Genomic DNA, 17,719 nt, shown 5'->3' with positions numbered 1-17,719 from the left:
TTAAGTATTTATCATACACCAAGACTAAAATATTCTATTGCTAAAAGTAAAAATACACTTTGTAAGTCATTATACAAAACTCCCAATAGGCCTTGAGAAGCGAAAGAGTGAAATTTGTGAGGGATAGGAGCCTGCCAGAATTAATGTCCATAAGGGACATTAGCTGTTTCATAATTTTTCGCAATTTTTCTTTTTCACAACCCCAAGGCCAGTGTTGCTACTGCCAGTGACCTTCACTGGTCTGTTCTTCTTGCCAGGCTTGGACAGCACTCAGATGGCAGAGAGACCACTCACCTTTATCTCTGTCTGATCTGCAGCTGCTCAAGTATATTATCAACTGCTTGAAATATAAATGTGTGTTATGTTTGGTGTATATTTACATCTTTACAATACACAGTATATTGTTATGCAAGATAGTGTATGTAGAATGTAGTTTTTAGTCAGAAATGAGCAATTCGGGTTTTAAACGTATTCAGATGTTTGTTAAATAATTCTTAGCCCACTAGTTCTAAATAATATTTTACTATGTTTAACTATTTACTTGACATCTTTTTGATATCTGATATCTATCACAGGTAAAAACTGATGATAAGACCATTTTAATGTGTACTAGGTGCCAATAATCAGCCAGTTTTGATGGGGAAATATATTGTCTAGACAGTAAATTGCACAAGCTCACTGTAGTTTGTACTGTATCAATATCAAAGGTCCATGTGGCAGAGATCATTCAGTCGGTCTTTGAACTCAATCTCTATTAGACAAAACCTCATTTGTTGGCATTAATTGATATACACTGACATACTTATGTCTCAATTTGGTGGTCAAACAGAGATCATGATTTCTTCTTCTTTCTTGTATTGTTTACGTCTTCATCAGCAGGAGTGGACAAAACAGAATCGTGTTCTTACAAGTAGATATTGTTTTTGTCCTTTGCAATAGTGGTCATCCAAATTGTATGTTTTCCCCACTGTTGCAGGTGCAGATAAGGTGTTGTTGAAATGATAAAAAATGTACTAGCATCCGGTCGACTTGTACTTTGCTCTTTTGTTCTAAAACATAACAATAATGATATAATCAGATTTTCATAGCATGATAAGAGACTCAAAATAAGAATCTGATATAAAGATTTTGATAGGGCTAAAAGGTCGTAATTATTATAATAGTGGAAAAATATCAATAATTTGATATTGGATTGGAGATGTGATGTGAAAATATCTTATATGCAAATTTATTTTGTCATTGGGTTAAAGTTATTTTCCTGTTGGTTGAAAAGCACCCCAGAAATCACATGAAATAATGATGCAGATGTAAATAAATTAACAATAATTATTTTAAAAATTCCATATACTGTATGTACTATGGGAGACTAATGTTATGCAGACTACATTATTAAAAAAGATCTGATAGGCCAAACCTGATGTTGCACAACTGTTTTTCTTAAACACCAAAATGAAGATCATAATAGGCACAAAGTACACAAATGCCCCAGTGTCTCAAAAATACCTATATTTGTTAAGATATATATATCTACATATACATATACATATACATATATATATATATATACATACATATATAATACTGTATATACATATTTCTCAAAAACTTTACAATGGCTTACAAAACCAATGAAATATAGTTTTTCCCTCACACCTGATATTGTTTGTAAATGTTTTGTGAGCGAACACAGTTTCTTTGGAGAACGCAAAAGCATTGAAATATAATTTTTCCTCCCACACCATGTGCCTTCAGGGGCTCCAGTTACAAGCATGGGTTATTAGGAAAAAAATATTTATTCATTTCAAAAAAATAAAAAAATACTTTATTTAAACTTTCACCACAGTATTACAAACTGTGTTTTAAGTGGCAAGTAAAATATATTTCCAATATTAAAATACATTTTAAATATAAAATATGTGACTCTGGACTACAAAACCAGTCTTACGTAGTACAGATATAGTATATCTGTAGCAATAGCCAAAAAATACATTGTATAGGTCAAAATTAAGGATAAGGATATTAAGTAAAGATCATGTTTCATGAAGATATTTTGTAAATTTCCTACCGTAAATATATCAGAGCTTAATATGCATTGCTAAGAACTTCATTTGGACAACTTTTAAAGGTGATTTTCTCAGTATTTTGATTTTTTTGCACCCTCAGATTCCATATTTTCAGACAGTTGCATCCTAACAAACCATACATCAATGGAAAGCTTATTCAGCTTTCAGATTATGAATCTCAATTTCAAAAAACTGACCTGTATGACTGGTTTTGTGTTCCAGGGTCACATATATTAAAAACATTATTCAGAATTTGAAACCAGGAAATGCACATGCATGTATTTTTTATTTTATTTATTTTTTTTTAACAATGCATCTTTTTATTTTTGTATTTGACTAAAACCTTGGGAAAGTCAGCCTATAAAAAACTTTGCTCTGGGCCATTTGAATTTTAAGTGATGATCCTGCTTGTACTTTTGGGCATCTTTAAATAGCCCTCCAGGGTGTTATTACAGGGCATGAGATATATTATTCATATTATTATGCATGTCCAATTTGTCAGTCTGGCTGCTGGTGCAAGAGCCGAAGCTTCCAGGTTAGTAATACACCCCCTTACCTCCCCTCTAAACCCACCATTCACATACAAGATCCATTTTATTTTCTTCCATAACCTAGAGTCATATCAAGGATTTACCTCCGACCCAATATTCTCATGCATTTCATATTTGCACTATATTTAAACCAATGACATAGCAACCGGTCAGTTTTATGACTTCCATGTCTTAGCAGCCGTTGTCTAATGCTGACCTTTAATTGTGATGTCTGTCTCTGGCACTGCTCTTTTGCATGTACATATCTATCTGTCAGAGTGCAATGGTCAAAGCCTGATTTATCCCATGTGGACATCTGGTCAGCCTGTGGTCATTACGTGTGTTTGTGAAGAAATGTGTCCTTTCTGGAATGACTAAGACTTTTCTAGACCAGGGTGCATTGTGAAACAGGACTAACCATTGCACGGTGCAAGCTTTGACCCAAATCATCCCTGAGGACTAAAATAGCCTCATGGGGCAGGGATGCATTTGTCAATCCGTCTATCTATCTGATGTCAAGTCTTTTAAGTTTTACACCATCAGATAAGTTCCATCTTAACTTTGTCTTATTACATGTTGTAATGACTGAAGACCTTTACATTGCAATCCTCCTGAGAGATGCAACCGTCTTTTGGGAGTCAGTGGAGAAACTTCAGTGGCTCTGTGGCCCGAGTCATTCAAACAGACTGGTGGAGTTTTATTCAGATGTGGACATACGGTAGAAAATACACTATATTGCGTTAGCCACATTACGTAATACATCTGACTGGAGTAAAACCAGTTAATTTAGAAGTGAAATTAATTTACGTGAAAATGCAATGTTTGGGACATGTAAAAGCATGAACTGCTTTGACTTACACAAAAATTCTGACAATACATTCAAAAACTGGTAAACAAAACATCATTGGTTTAAAAGCTGACAATATTCAACTGAGACTAAACTAGACATACATAACTCTTTGTCTCTTTCTCACAGAAACATACGTACACAATCTCAGAGTTGCTTGAGTGAGTCTTTTATTGGAATACCAGGTGAGCATCTTCAGCTACTCCATAATTTCCTTTGTGTTCATCAAACAGACGGCTGAGTTCATCCATATAGCGCTGGTGAAACACGTCTAGTTCTTCTGCTGTTGGTTTCTCATTTTTCTCTACTGGAATTGGCCTACCCACTTGAAAAAGATAGAAAGGACTATTAAAATATTCATTTCATAACAGAAAACACAAATGAATGAATGAACAGACAGACTAACATTGGCTATTCTTGTGGACAGACAGACAGACAGACAAGTGTTTTTAAGCATTTTACATTCCAAAATAATTAATCTTTTTTTTTTTTTGGATCATTTAGCAGAGGTTGCGCTAGACTTCAACGTAAAAATTCCATCATAATCTATTTTTACCTGTCATTTTAATTTTCATATTTTAATTAGAATAACACATTTAATTGCTTTTATTTTTGTTTTTAATCATGAACCTACAGGACGACAGCACGGTTTTTCAAAAATACACTAGGGCTGGGTGAAAAAAAAATTTGATTTCTCGATTTTAATAGATTCTCATTTTAATGAACCAAAGTCGATTCTTAAATCACAATCAATCTCTTGGTCTATGCTGTTTTCAGTTGATGAATGGACAGTACATAGTGCGTCTTCCTTCCAATAAATAGCAATAGGCTAGGCTTAGCATTACTTTTGATATGAAACAAAGTCTCAGATTTCAAATTCTGTCAATTTCCTTAGGAAATTCAAGAAATAACAATACCGCTTTGTGCGTGATAGATCGTTGTAACTTCTGTGTAGTCGCCTGTGCGTAATCAAACGCATAAGAAAACATTTCTGACAGTTTCCTTTTAGTTCTGTATCCCGTGCTCTGCTGCCACATTGGAGTGCACTCGCTACTAACTGGACAGGAGTGGGAATTACAGCTACAATTTTACAATAGATGACCCTCAGTGTAATCTGTCAAAATGACGGACGGCCTTCAGATTTTTCCGTCACTGATAAAAAATTTCTGTCAATGACTGAGAATTTTCGGTTAACGCGACCTCTGATAGATAGATAGATAGATAGATAGATAGATAGATAGTGTTTTTAGGCATTTTACATTCCAAAATAAGGACACAGAGATTTACTTTACATTTCAATAAGCTGATTACTCTCTAAAAACATATCTCCCCTGGATCATTTTTCAGGCCATTTCAAGTCTAATTTTCATGTAACAAAGTGGTTATATCTAAGTGTGTGAGTTGTTTACTTACTTTTTTCCAATTATTTTTCCCATTAACGCTATTATATTGTTCATTCAGACTGATTCGCGAACTTGGAACGAAGGTGGAATTTATCGCATGAACCAATCACAGCTGAACAAAACCAGTCATGCTGGTCAATTCTGTGTATTCTGGTTCAAGACAGTTAGGGTATGTCGAAAAACTCCAATTGTATTTTCTCCCTTAACTTCAAAAATCATTTCAAAATCATCCTACATCGCTGCAGAAGTACCGACCCAGTCTTTGCAAAGTGAAAATGCGAAAAAGATCAAACACCTTTAACAAAAAAGGAAAAACAGCGATATAGGATGAGTTCAGGGAGAGTGAGACAAGATGAGCGTTTGAGATTAAAAAGTATACAAGTTGTATTATCTTTATGAAAATAACAGATCGTTTCATTAGATAAGACCCTTCTTCCTCGGCTTGGATCGTTTACAACCGCATTTGGGATCTTTAGAGCTGAATTTAAACTGCATTTTGGAAGTTCAAAATTGGGGCACCATAGAAGTCAACTATATGGAGAAAAGTCCTGAAATGTTTTCCTCAGAAAATGATTTCTTTATGACTGAAGAAAGACAGACATGAACATCTTGGATGACAAGGGGGTGAGTACCTTTTAATAATATATTTGGTTGTCTACTATACATTTTTTTCTCATCCAATATTTGCCTCCCCTGCCTCCTCAGGGGAAACACCCCTGATAGATAGACCTGTGAGGCGCAGCAATTGATTCACCTCACGTTTGCTGATATGACTGCGTCTGACATTTCTCTAGGGTTGCTAAAAGCAAATAGCACACTTGAACTATCCAGGTTTTGCAATGGTTTGGACCTGCTTACAGCAGGCTAAAAGTGGCAACAGATAAGACCTGTGCATTGGTACAGCACTACAAATACAGGTACTGGCACACATTCAAAATATGGCTTCAATTTATACTTACCCTTGACCTGACATTAATGATATCTGACTAATATTTGACTGCGCTTACCAACAGTGTTGATGGGTTTTCTGTAAGGCATTAGGCCAAAGCTGTACTGGAAAACTCCTCGCGCGTGGAAGAGAGGAAGAGAAACGCCCATAATGCGTTGCAGACGCTCTTGAATATATCGCAGCCAGGTGCCTCGAGGGTTCTCCACCTGGTCAAATACCTCGTTCTCTCCAAACGAATATATAGGAACCAAATCTGCACTGGAAGAGAAATAAAACAAAGATTTTAAATCAAATTCTTTGCTGTCTTTGCACTAAAAGAGTGAGAAAGAAGAGAGAATGTAACAATAAACCTGAAACAGATTAAATAAACAGACATTAAATGTTCATTTGACAGAATATTGCAAGTGACCAATCATAATCAGTTATTCTAGTGAGGTGTATAACAGTTATGCACTTCTCTATTCTGCCTTAATTTGTTTTCTTTTGTACAATTTCGTAATCAAATTCTTCAGTTTGGGTCACACAGCCTTTCACAAATTCAGTGCTATTACTTGCGACAGCAAGTTGCCCAAGCTTGTATTTCAGAATTGACCGACTGTGGCTCAAGGGAACTATCTGGCGATGAACAACTGGCGCAAATACAACAATTTGGCGCCGTACACCCTCATACTAATAACTGATCAAGAAAAAGCTGCCGCTTACCCGTGCTCTATTGCAAGCTTAATGAAGCCCTTCTTATTGGCCAGGTGAACGGTGTAGTCACCAGGATGGGCATCCAAAGCCTCAGGGGCACCGCCAACTGCAATGACCACAGCATTCCCACCTCCCTTCTGCCGGAGCAGATAGCTGGCACTCTCCTTGTCTGATGGAACCAGGCCTGGAACACACACACACACACATTTTTTTTTAAAAGCTAGAACATATGGTGTTATGGTGTGTAATAGCTTTAAAAAAAAGTTTTAAAATAAAATAAAATAATAGATGTACAATATTTTGAGGCATTTTACATTGTATAGATTGCGGTCTCTGTTCTAATGTTTGTCTGATGTTAATAAATATACATCTTTACAGTATTCTGCAATCAGAGCAACTGACCTGCAGCCATGATGTAGTCTCTGAAGAAGGGGGCTCTGAACCAGAGAGGCAGCATGAGAAGGTTGGTTCTCAAGCCAGGGAATAGTTTGCTAAAACCTGTCGCCTCTGTGCAGAAACTTGTAAATGCACCGGCCACAAGAATACCATGAGGATGGAAACCCAGTACATAGTTCTTCCTAGGGTCAAGATCAGCCGTCTTCACCAGCTAGTAAAAAAACAAAGAAGTTAAATAATTTAATTTGAGGATTTTAAAGAATGCGAACAAGTTTGATGGTTTCTTTTATTTTTCTACAAAAGGCCAGTTGTTAAAGGGGTGATATTATGCTTTTTCACTTTTTGAACTTTAGTCAGTATGTAGTGTGTATCTTTGGGCATAAAAAAGACCTACAAAGTTACAAATCTCAAAGTTCACTCCAAAAGGAGGTATTTCATATAAATCCCTTTTCAAGAACTACAACAAATGGCTCCTTTGGACTACAATGCTTGTTTTCCACATGCAATGATGTCACAACACAGTCCATTAGAATATCATTAAAATAAGTCCCGCCCTTGGAAATTCTAATTGTTGGGGGGAGGTTAGGGACGAGGTGGGGGATAAGCATGGAGATGCAGCATGGAGAACCGCTTCAACTGGCCGCAGCGCAGCAGGTATAAACACAAGCATTGACTAGAGTGGCCGCTTCAGAGCAGTAGCGCGCTGCAGACGTGAGCAGTACAGGGGGCAAAACACATGCCGAAGCCACGATCTACTCCGTTTGCGCGTTGGAGCCGTAACGCACCGCAGACGTGTGCAGTGTGTGGTAAGAGATTTATTCATCATTCAGTGTAGATAGCTTCACTTATAACGCGAGTTTTTTAAAATGTGTAAACTTGTACTAGAATAGGCTAGGCTAATCAGTGATGATGTTCTTTGATAATGTTAGGCTGCTTTTAGCCTTATGCTGGAGCTGAATTCGGGCAATGAAACAAAGTATATAAATAATTAAATACATTAGCACGATAATAGCATGTACTGGCGATCTCGCAGGCTAATGATAGAACTCAACACTACTGTAGTGTATTATTTACTCACGAATCTAACTAGACAAATCTAATCAGAGTTATATTAAAATTTATCCTGGCACTCCCAAGCTTTATTAACCCCCTGGAAGGCCTCCTGTAGCGAATCGATGAATTTTGTAAGAACAATATCCATATTTAAAACGTAACAGTCACTTTAATCTAGCTTGCGCTAACAGTTGTACACGGAACTTGCTTCTTCGACAAGGGGCGTGGCAGTACTGAAACACCATCTAAGCTGTTCGCCAACCGCAATGCAATTAATCACAACACATTTTGTTTTTCGAAAGGTCGGCCTTCATTAAACCCGGAACTAATTGAGCCTTATGTGCCAGGCTGGGAGAGATGTATTGTAATGTAAATTATGTTAAAAAATAATGCATTTTTTCCACCAAGCATAAGAGCATGTTCTAGTACACCCCCAAAACAAAATCAAGACTTTGTAAAAGAGCATAATAGGACCCCTTTAAGGTCAGTGATCATGTGCTGTTCATGTGCAGTGCAGGATTCTATAATGACCTTTCATACTGATCTAGGGTCTGCTAATACTTAACTTTTCATACCAATCACCAAACCGAAAGAGTCAACAGAATACTAGAACGATTTATCAGCAACACAGAACATAAACAGTCAAATCAGACTCAGGCTAGTTTGTGTTTGAGGTGGGCAGTTGTAGCTTTGGCTTGACATTAACAAATCCAGTAATTTCCAAGAACCACAATCGGAATCTCCGACCTCAACACAACAGCTTTTCAGAGAAAAACAAATAGTTGTTTTCTAAGAAAAAGATGAACTGCACTGTCAGTGCAGTGTGAAATACGTTTTCATACATTCAGTAATCCTTTAATATCCATTCTACAGTTAATATCCCCCCAAAAGCAAGGGTGCATTGTTGCCAATTCAGAAATATGAAAAATATTACAGCCGTCGACACATAGAACATTGGAATGGGGAAAACGTAAAGTGGATTTTATGACACGTTTTTAAATTTCAAATTTCCTTTTAACTTTTTTAGAACACAAATATTGGTGAGATGCTGCAAAAGATGCGAGGTGCGAGCACAACGGTCAAAGATGTCTGTCTTGACAAAGGCCTACGAAAACAATTGAAAAGTAGAATGGAAAAACGTGTTGTGTAAATGGTCCCAGTTGTCTTGTTTAATATCACGACTGTTGTATTGCACTATTGTAATGGACTATTTTTGTTAGCTGAAGTTATCTTAAGATAAATTCAGGTAAAACTATAGAAAAATTTGTAAACTATAAATACAGCTGCAAGCAACGATTACCAAGGATCAAACATTTTAAGTCATTTAAGCACATAATATATATATATATATATATATATATATATATATATATATATATATATATATATATATATATATATATATATATATATATATATATATATATATATATATATATATATATATATATATATATATATATATATATATACATATTATTTATAACAGGCAATTTAGAAATATTAAGTTTTTAACGTTTAGGACTGTTATAGTGTCAGCTGTTTCTGATCTCCTTTAAACTTTGCATGCGTGTTTAGAATCACCTGCTCACCAGTTTTTGTGAAGTTTTGAGTTTTCCTTCAGGCTTTATAGGATTTGGGGTAAATTTGGGCATGCCCCTTTTCTAAACTACCCCGTTATAGCCTCCCAAAGAGTAAATTTCTAATAAATGTTTTTTAATAATGACTGACCTAGAGAGTCCAGAGATTTGTACTGCAGTGTTTTTTTTCCCAGATTGAGCAAAAAACCTAGGACTAGTTTGCAAAGGAAGTTTTTTTTCACATCTTCTCAATCATTTAACAAACGATTTGATTGTCAGCAGTGGTTCTAGAGGCAAAGTTGTCCGGAATGAGGAGTTCTGTCGTTCAATCGTTCAATCGTTTACACACTTTAAAAAATGCGATCTCAACCCCCCAGTGGCTGATTTCTTTCAAATTTCTGTCAGACCTTTGGGGCCGAGAGTCGAACAGGCCAACTGGGTTTCACTGCCATCAGCCTTTGTTAACCTTGTATAACAGGTGCTCAGACTGCTTCAAACATGTTTTTTGAGATACACAAATGGCCTTATAGACACTTGTGGCACTCTGGACCAAGACCATGCACACAGATTTTCATGTTGAAAGGACAAATGGTTATGCAGTTATAGCCATTTTTATGTTTCTTCACCTCTAATAGTGTCACCAAGTGGCCAAGCTCTGTGGTTTTTCCCCTGTGATCTCAGATTGAGCTCCTACATAAGTGTTCGGAGTTTGGAAAGAGATTTAATTCTGTGCAGGAGTTATAGTTATTTTACTAAAAGTGGCCCTGCCCCTTTTACACATTTTGGCACCCCTTAGTGAAGATGAGTCAAAAGTTATTGATATTCACTCTCCAGAGAATCTTTCTGCACTGGTTTGGTAAGTAAAATGAAAATTCTAACGACATAAGACACTTGAGCCTGCGACTGACGGTTTAGGAGTTATGAGTGATTTCGTACTTTTGTTCGCTGTAGTGCCCCCATCAGGCCGATTGGGCAGAGGCTTTATCACATTGTAGTTGGTGTGAGTACTACCATCCCTCCAAGTTTAAAGTCTCTATGACTTACGGTTTGGTCTGCACGATCAGTTTTACATGGAGACCGCTGATCCATGACCATTCTAACAATTACAATAGGGTTTGTTAGCTTAGGTTGGTTTTAGCCGTTTAGCTGGGATAGTAGTCATTACCCTGGTGAAAAAAACAGCATATGCTTGTAGGTATGTTTTGATGCTGGGATGCTGGTTAGGTATGTTTTGGTGCTGGTTTAAGCTGGTCCTTTGCTGGTTTGTGCTGGTCCTTAGCTGGTGGATGCTGGTCCGTGATCAGCAACATGACCAGCAAAAACCAGCAAAGGACCAGTATAAACCAGCATCAAAACATACCTAACCAGCATCCCAGCATCAAAACATACCTACCAGCATAAGCTGTTTTTTTCACCAGGGTATTGCCAAAATAGTTTTGTTTTATAGGCAAATGAATGCCTGTCACACACAATATAATCTGCCACTTTGTTCAATGCTCTATAAGTATTCTGAAAGCTGTAGAGGTCAGAAATAAGGTAGAGTAAAAGTAGGTCTCATTGCACAGCTGACATTTATGGTTTTACTAGGTTAGGAGTGTAAACAATTGATGCCTCTAAATCCTGGTTTGATAATAGCATAGTAATCACACGCTGTTGTTTCCCTGTAGGGTGTTCTATGAGATAACATTTGTTCTCATCACAACATTATTAAGCCAGTCACCTGGAACAGCACTGCACTTCTTGATAACTCAGACACGGTTTTCATTTAGGAAATAAAATTCTTTCCCCACAATGTCATCTTCAGTATTCATGTTCATAAGCAAAGGTTTGGTTTTTCCAAGATCTGCTTTTTGATTTGGATGTTGTGTAAGGATAAGGGAAAATTTGCTCCGGTGGTTGAAGCAAGGTTTCATCTTAATCAATTATTCACTTTGAATACAAATGCTCTGTTTAGCTACAGCAGGGCCTCTTTAATACTAATGACGCATTTAGTCATATGTCGTGCTTCTTGCGAATCCCGGGACAAACCGAAACTGTATGGTGAATTGACAAAAAGGAAATTTTCTTAGAAAAAAAAATGCAGTTGTAAGTAAACAGTAGAGCTCATATGATTTATACAAAGTCCAATCACTAACGTAAATGAAAAAGAAAATACAAATGCTCTAAGTAACATTTAATAACCTCATTCATTCTTTAACCATTTAAGCTGTAAAGCTGTTTTGATAGACGTGTATTTTTGTCTCCCTTCAAGATCATGGCCATGACCCTTGTATTGAACAGGGGTTTAAATCCCCTACAGTGTTTACAGTTACTCATTCACTCTGAGCACAGAGTGTCTTCTGAGGCCAAATGCCATCTTGGTTGTTCAAAAGGTGAAAATATTGTCATTATGGACAGATAAATACAGATAAGGCACATTTGTGTACCAAGGGTTAAACTACCAAAGCGATAACATTTCCCTGACGTGCTAATCAAATCAGCATAGTTTTGATGTGGCGTTAACTGTTGAGAAAAACAAAACCTTTCATCAAGAGTACAAAGTATAGCGAGATTGGCCACTAAAACATTGTAGTACTTAACAGTTTAAGGACAAAATCTGCAGTAGCCTATACATTTTATTTTAAAAATATTGGATGAATAGAAAGAATATTTGATTAATCTTTTGTAAAAATGTAAAAGTCACTTTTGATCAATTTAACTCCTCTTTGAAAGTCAAAAAAAAAAAAAAAGGAATAAATAATACAATGATATTTCTTCATTAAACAGAAATAACTAAATCACTTCCATGAACTTGTTAAAATTCTCTAGAAATGGATTGGTGTTGGGCTTTGCAGCATTTTTAGACAATGAGTAGACTCTAGATGGCAGTATAACATTGTTCTCTCATTATTTAGATCTGCAAATCACTGCTTATCTGTACATCTAAACTGTTCGACCTTGTTTTTCTCCCTGGGGCAACAACGTGTTAGTTTCATTTGGTAAAGCACTATTATGCTAATGTTCATTAATGCATATGATAGACAGCAAAAAGAAAGACAACAAAGACAGACATTTGTGTCGTTCTATGTTTTAGATAAATTGGCTACAATTTAAACCCTAACTCTCACAATTCATGGTTCGTATCCACCTTATTTTTCCTGTACAGTGTTGCCAAATCTGCGTTTTTTCCACCGAATTTGGCTACTTTAACACTGTTGCCGCAGGTTGAAGTGACCCCAGTAACATGATATTTAGCCTCTGAAAATCTAATTTGACCAGGAAAACCCTGCTAAAAAACGTGTATTTTAATCCTGTAAGAACAGGTGCGGCAGGCTATTTGTAAATTTAATGTGTCTGGCTTCCAGTCTCATTTGCCTCCAGCTATTCTTAACTGTACAAAACAGCTCATTTTTCTGCTTGGTATTGCAAATTGATGTGTCTTACCATATTATTTAAATGTATTATCTTAATTATGAACAAACTGATTTGTAGTGCAAACAGTTTTACCATTTACCGTTTATTCTTCTTGTTATTTGCCTATAGTGTTTTCACGATGCGTCGTCAATCGGCCATATTGCCAGCACTGAACGTAAACAATGCCACTGAACTGAACGAAACTCACATATTTAGATGATTATTGCTGCCGAAAATGGTCAATTATTGTCATGTTTTGGGCTGTACTAATCGGTCAGACAGGGAAAAAACATTTGGAGTACGACAGAAAGCCAAAAGTTATAACAAATCAAGAAGAAGAGTGCAAAAACTGTCTGAGGAACAAAAGGCGTTTGTGGTTGGCCAAACTGAACCAGGATTTTCAGGGCAAGAATCTTGACAATGTTTGTTCTTATCATTTCCAGTCATTTAGTGAAATATTAGGTTAATAATGTTATTAAAACTGCTTGTATTTTTAACACCTATTAACTTTAGTTTGTCAAAATATTGCGCCCTTTCCTGCTTACTAACTCCTTCTCTATATGATTTGCAGCTTCCACACATTATTTTCTGTGGTTTAGACAGCATAAACTAGCAAAACAACGTATTCTATAGTACATTAAACATGCAATTCATGCTGTTGAATACATCCAAGTATCATGACCAAATCATGACTTCAATGCAAACCGGAAGACTTGCCCATAGGCTTACTTTTATGTTAAAGGTTACGGTGGATAAGTAACGAAGTCCAATTTTAAAGGTCCAAACAGCCAGAAGACATAGTTTTGCTGTGCTTCACTAGATCTGCCTACTCACCTTTATAGGGAAGTAATCTCTCATGTACTCCCACAAGCGCATTTGGCACAGAAAGGGCACTTTTCTACCTCCTCGTGAAGGTGTGTCCCAATCGATGTACCACCAGACGGCATAAAGTACACTGATGAGCCAGAAACGAGTGAAGAGTAGGAAGAAGAACAGTATAATACAGAGGGGGGCTGCAAAAATGATACAGATAATAAACACACAGTAGCGTAAAACGCACATACATACACAAGCTGAAAGAAAACACATCAGCACAAATACATTTACAATCAGGGATCTTTTCCACCAAAGACTTTGACCTGGAGGTTTAGACCTATGTTAGTGCTTTGATAAAGGCCTACGTAGTCATAGACATGCAGGACAAAATGCATTTGCTAGAACACATTTTCCTGTTTTCTAGAAGAAAGCATTTGTATGAGGTTATATTCTTGCTCCCAGCTTTTATTACCTTTAAAGCACGAGAGCCAATGGGCCAATCACAATGCAGCATATAGAAACTGCAGTTTATCTAAATGCAGAACATCTATAAAGCTGCAGTATGTAACACTGTAAAACTATAAAAGGAATTATATTGAGTATCCCTTTAGGTTGTGTGAAGTTTGGCATTAAGTATTTGCAAAAAGCCATCACTATTGCAAGAAACACATACAGGAATGAAGGCTGTGATTAGATCTTATTCAAGGTCAACACTTGATGGCTTTGCAAAGACACTGTAATAAAAGCACATGCACTTACCGAGGGCCAGGAAAGAGAAGACCCACTGCAGTACGGCAGCAGTCTGGATCCTCCTAACCAGAGGCACATCAGCCGGAGCAAAATTAATCTTCATGTCTAAACCAGAAGACAGCAAGAGCCCGCGAGAGGCCGAGAGATCTGCACAAAGCTAGGATCTCCACTCTGAGGTCAAAGTCTGACACCATGTCTTGGTCTGCTCCCCTCCTTCTTTCATCAGCTACCTTATCTGATCATTCACTGCAAGTTGATAGGATAACAGACCAAGAGTACCTTGATATTACACTAATGAGACTTTTGACCCCGGAGACAAAGGGCTGTGCAAAATGACAACATATGCATGAAAAGAAGAGATTAATGCAGAAAAGGAGTTTGTGTTATTTTAAATGATGTATATATGTATGCACATATACATAAATACACACACACACAACCCAGCAAGCAATTTTTGGTCTAAAAAACGTATATTAGCCGTTGAAACACAGCCCAGACGTCTAGGCTAAAATAAGGTTGTCATTGGGCTGTCAGTGAAAATTTAATAGACATCTAAGCATAGCCCTAGAATAGACTATATATATATATATATATATATATATATATATATATATATATATATATAGAAATAAAACACCTTAACGCTGTTCACTTTGCTTACATGATGAAATATCATACATCTCACAAGTATTTTGCCAAAAAATGGCATGTAACTAAATTCAAGATTATTTGGTCTAGAAGTGGGTTACAAATAACCGGACTATATCGGGTCTATAGTTAAACCAGACATTGAAATGACGACTATTGCTTGCTGGGTATACACATACATATACACATATGCATACATACGCATACGGAGGACAGGCGCATGCAAAGAGCAGAGGACAGAGAGAAAATGGAAAGTAGAGATTGCTAAGAAGAAAAGAGCAGAGCCATCAGTTGAAAAGTGCCCAGCCGCCCAGGAGAGATATAGCAAGCATGCTAACTACAAAACAACCTAACATTAACGCCAAGGGCTGCTTTTGTGCAAATGTGTGCGAGCACAGAAATAGTCATTTTGAAGATTAAAGCCACTACTGACACAGCAAAATAGCTTCCAGTATTAAGACGCATTGAGAAACAACGTGAAGGACATAAAAGAGATGCACTTACTTCTGAAAAATGAAGATGCCGATGACAAATCGCCACAGATATTAAATCTATGGTGATCCATATCAGGCCATATTCTACACACTCCGCACTCTACAAAACATGTTAAAGCAGCATTTAGCCATTAGATATCAATAAAAAAAAGCAAATTAGGAGAAAAAACAAGCAGAATCCTATATAAAACTGTACACTACTAGTCATAAGTTTTTGAACCGTAAGATTTTGAAATGTTTTTTACAGAAGTGTCTTCTGTTCGCCAAGCCTGCATTTATTTGATCCAAAGTACAGCAAAAACAGTAAAATTTTAAAATATTTTTACTATTTAAAATAACTTTTCTATTTAAATAGATTTTAAAATGTAATTCATTCTTGCGATTTTAAAGCTACATTTTTAGCATCATTACTCCAGTCATATGATCCTTCAGAAGGCATTGTAATATTCTGATTTGCTGCTCAAAAAACATTTATTATTATTATTATCATCATTATAACTATGTTAAAAACAGCTGAGTATAATTTTTTTCAGGTTGCTTTGAATAGAAAGATCAGAAGAACAGCATTTATCTGAAATAGAAATCTTTTGTAACATTACAAATGTCTTTACCATCACTTGTGATTAATTTAAAGCATCCTTGCTAAAGAAAATAATTAATTCCCATTATTTCTTCCCCTAAAAAAACACTGACTCCAAGCTTTTGAATGGTATAGTGTATAAGGTTACAAAAGATTTTTATTTCAGATAAATGCTGATCGTTGGATCTTTCTATTCAAAGAATCCTGGGAAAAAAAAAAAAAAAAAAACTCAATTGTTTTAAATATTGATAATAATAATAATAATAATAATAATAATAATAATAATAAATGTTTCTTGAACAGCAAATCAGCATATTAGAATGATTTCTAAAGGATCATGTGACACTGAAGACTGGAGTAATGCTGAAAATTTAGCTTTGATCAAAAGAATAATCAGATTTTTAAAATATACAAATCGAAAACAGTTATTTCAAATATTAAAAATATTTCAAAATGCAACTGTTTTGCTGTGATTTGGATAAAATAAATGCAGGCTTTATAAGCAGAAGAGACTTCTTTAAAAACATTAAAAATCTTACTGTTCAAAACCGTTTGATTGGTTGTGTATATCTCACATTTAAGTCTAAATGTGTCTAAAAGCACTATTTCCAGGGAATTTTTGAAGTATTTCGAAGCTTTTGGAGCCCACAATTCCTTTCCACTACAGATTTTTCTGATGCAAATGTATGCAACTATCTGCAAAATTAGTTAGTGATCTTGCATCATATATAAAGCATGCCAATTTAAAATCTACAGTATTCTGTGGAATGGGTGGTAAAATGTGTAAAAGTGGGCCAAGATTCTCTACATCCTTGATCCTCAAGCTGACAGCATAATTGAATTAGCCATTCAATGAACATCCGGCCAACGTGTAGGACTTCATGAATGACAGGCGTTCCAAATCTGGCCTGTGTATTTGAATGTGATTATAGCTGATTGATATAAAAAACTGAAAATTTACTCACCTTGCAAGCTGTCCAGATTGTAGATGAGCTTGTCTCTTCAACACAACAGATTTGTAGAAATTTAGCATTATATCACTTGCCCTCCAATAGATCCTCTGCAGTGAATGGGTGCCGCCAGATTGAGAGTTCAAACAGCTAATAAAAACATCAAAATAACCCGTAAGGAATTGACACGACTCCACTCATTCATCATCTTGTAATCATTTAATCATTTGTTGTATCATTTAACATCTTGTAAAGTGAAAAGTTGCATGTTTGTGGAGTGGGCCCTTACACTTATAGGGCATTGCAAGCCCTCTGAGACGTAAGGGGCTATTTTTGTAGGCTTTATCTCCACACAGCTGTGTGCTCATTAGTCTCACCTGAGAAGATCAGTTTCTGCTTCATGAGGTTGATGTCACAACTCTGCCAACGTACTACTGTGCTTAGCATGATCTGCTCAGGGTTGTAGCTGCGCACACCACCCATCTTCCACCTGAGGAAAAAACATGACAACACACAGTCAACAAAACACACTTCTGATGCTTTGAAAGTGCCACAAAGTTCTGCTCATTAAGTA

The 17,719-nt window shown here is 36.2% G+C and overlaps 1 protein-coding gene across 2 annotated transcripts; it reads right to left on the bottom strand.

Annotated features, from left to right (window-relative positions):
- Positions 1-1,685: 1,685 nt before the first annotated feature.
- On the bottom strand, positions 1,686-17,645 carry mogat2 (monoacylglycerol O-acyltransferase 2). Of its 2 annotated transcripts, none has more exons than XM_051120326.1 (9): positions 17,523-17,645; positions 17,161-17,295; positions 15,626-15,715; positions 14,483-14,719; positions 13,742-13,920; positions 6,888-7,092; positions 6,495-6,669; positions 5,851-6,050; positions 1,686-3,765 (listed from the first exon to the last, which is right to left on the bottom strand). In XM_051120326.1, exons 4-9 carry the CDS (start codon positions 14,574-14,576, stop codon positions 3,611-3,613), a joined length of 1,008 nt encoding a protein of 335 aa, XP_050976283.1. In that variant the 5' UTR covers positions 14,577-14,719; positions 15,626-15,715; positions 17,161-17,295; positions 17,523-17,645; the 3' UTR covers positions 1,686-3,610. The 2 variants fall into 2 exon arrangements, with proteins under 2 accessions (XP_050976283.1, XP_050976284.1); XM_051120327.1 differs by having other exon boundaries at positions 14,483-14,535.
- Between the last annotated feature and the right edge of the window lie 74 nt (positions 17,646-17,719).

Source organism: Labeo rohita, chromosome 10 (assembly GCF_022985175.1).
Source record: "Labeo rohita strain BAU-BD-2019 chromosome 10, IGBB_LRoh.1.0, whole genome shotgun sequence".
NCBI lineage: Eukaryota > Metazoa > Chordata > Actinopteri > Cypriniformes > Cyprinidae > Labeo > Labeo rohita.
This window is presented reverse-complemented; position numbering and strand designations above follow the sequence as displayed.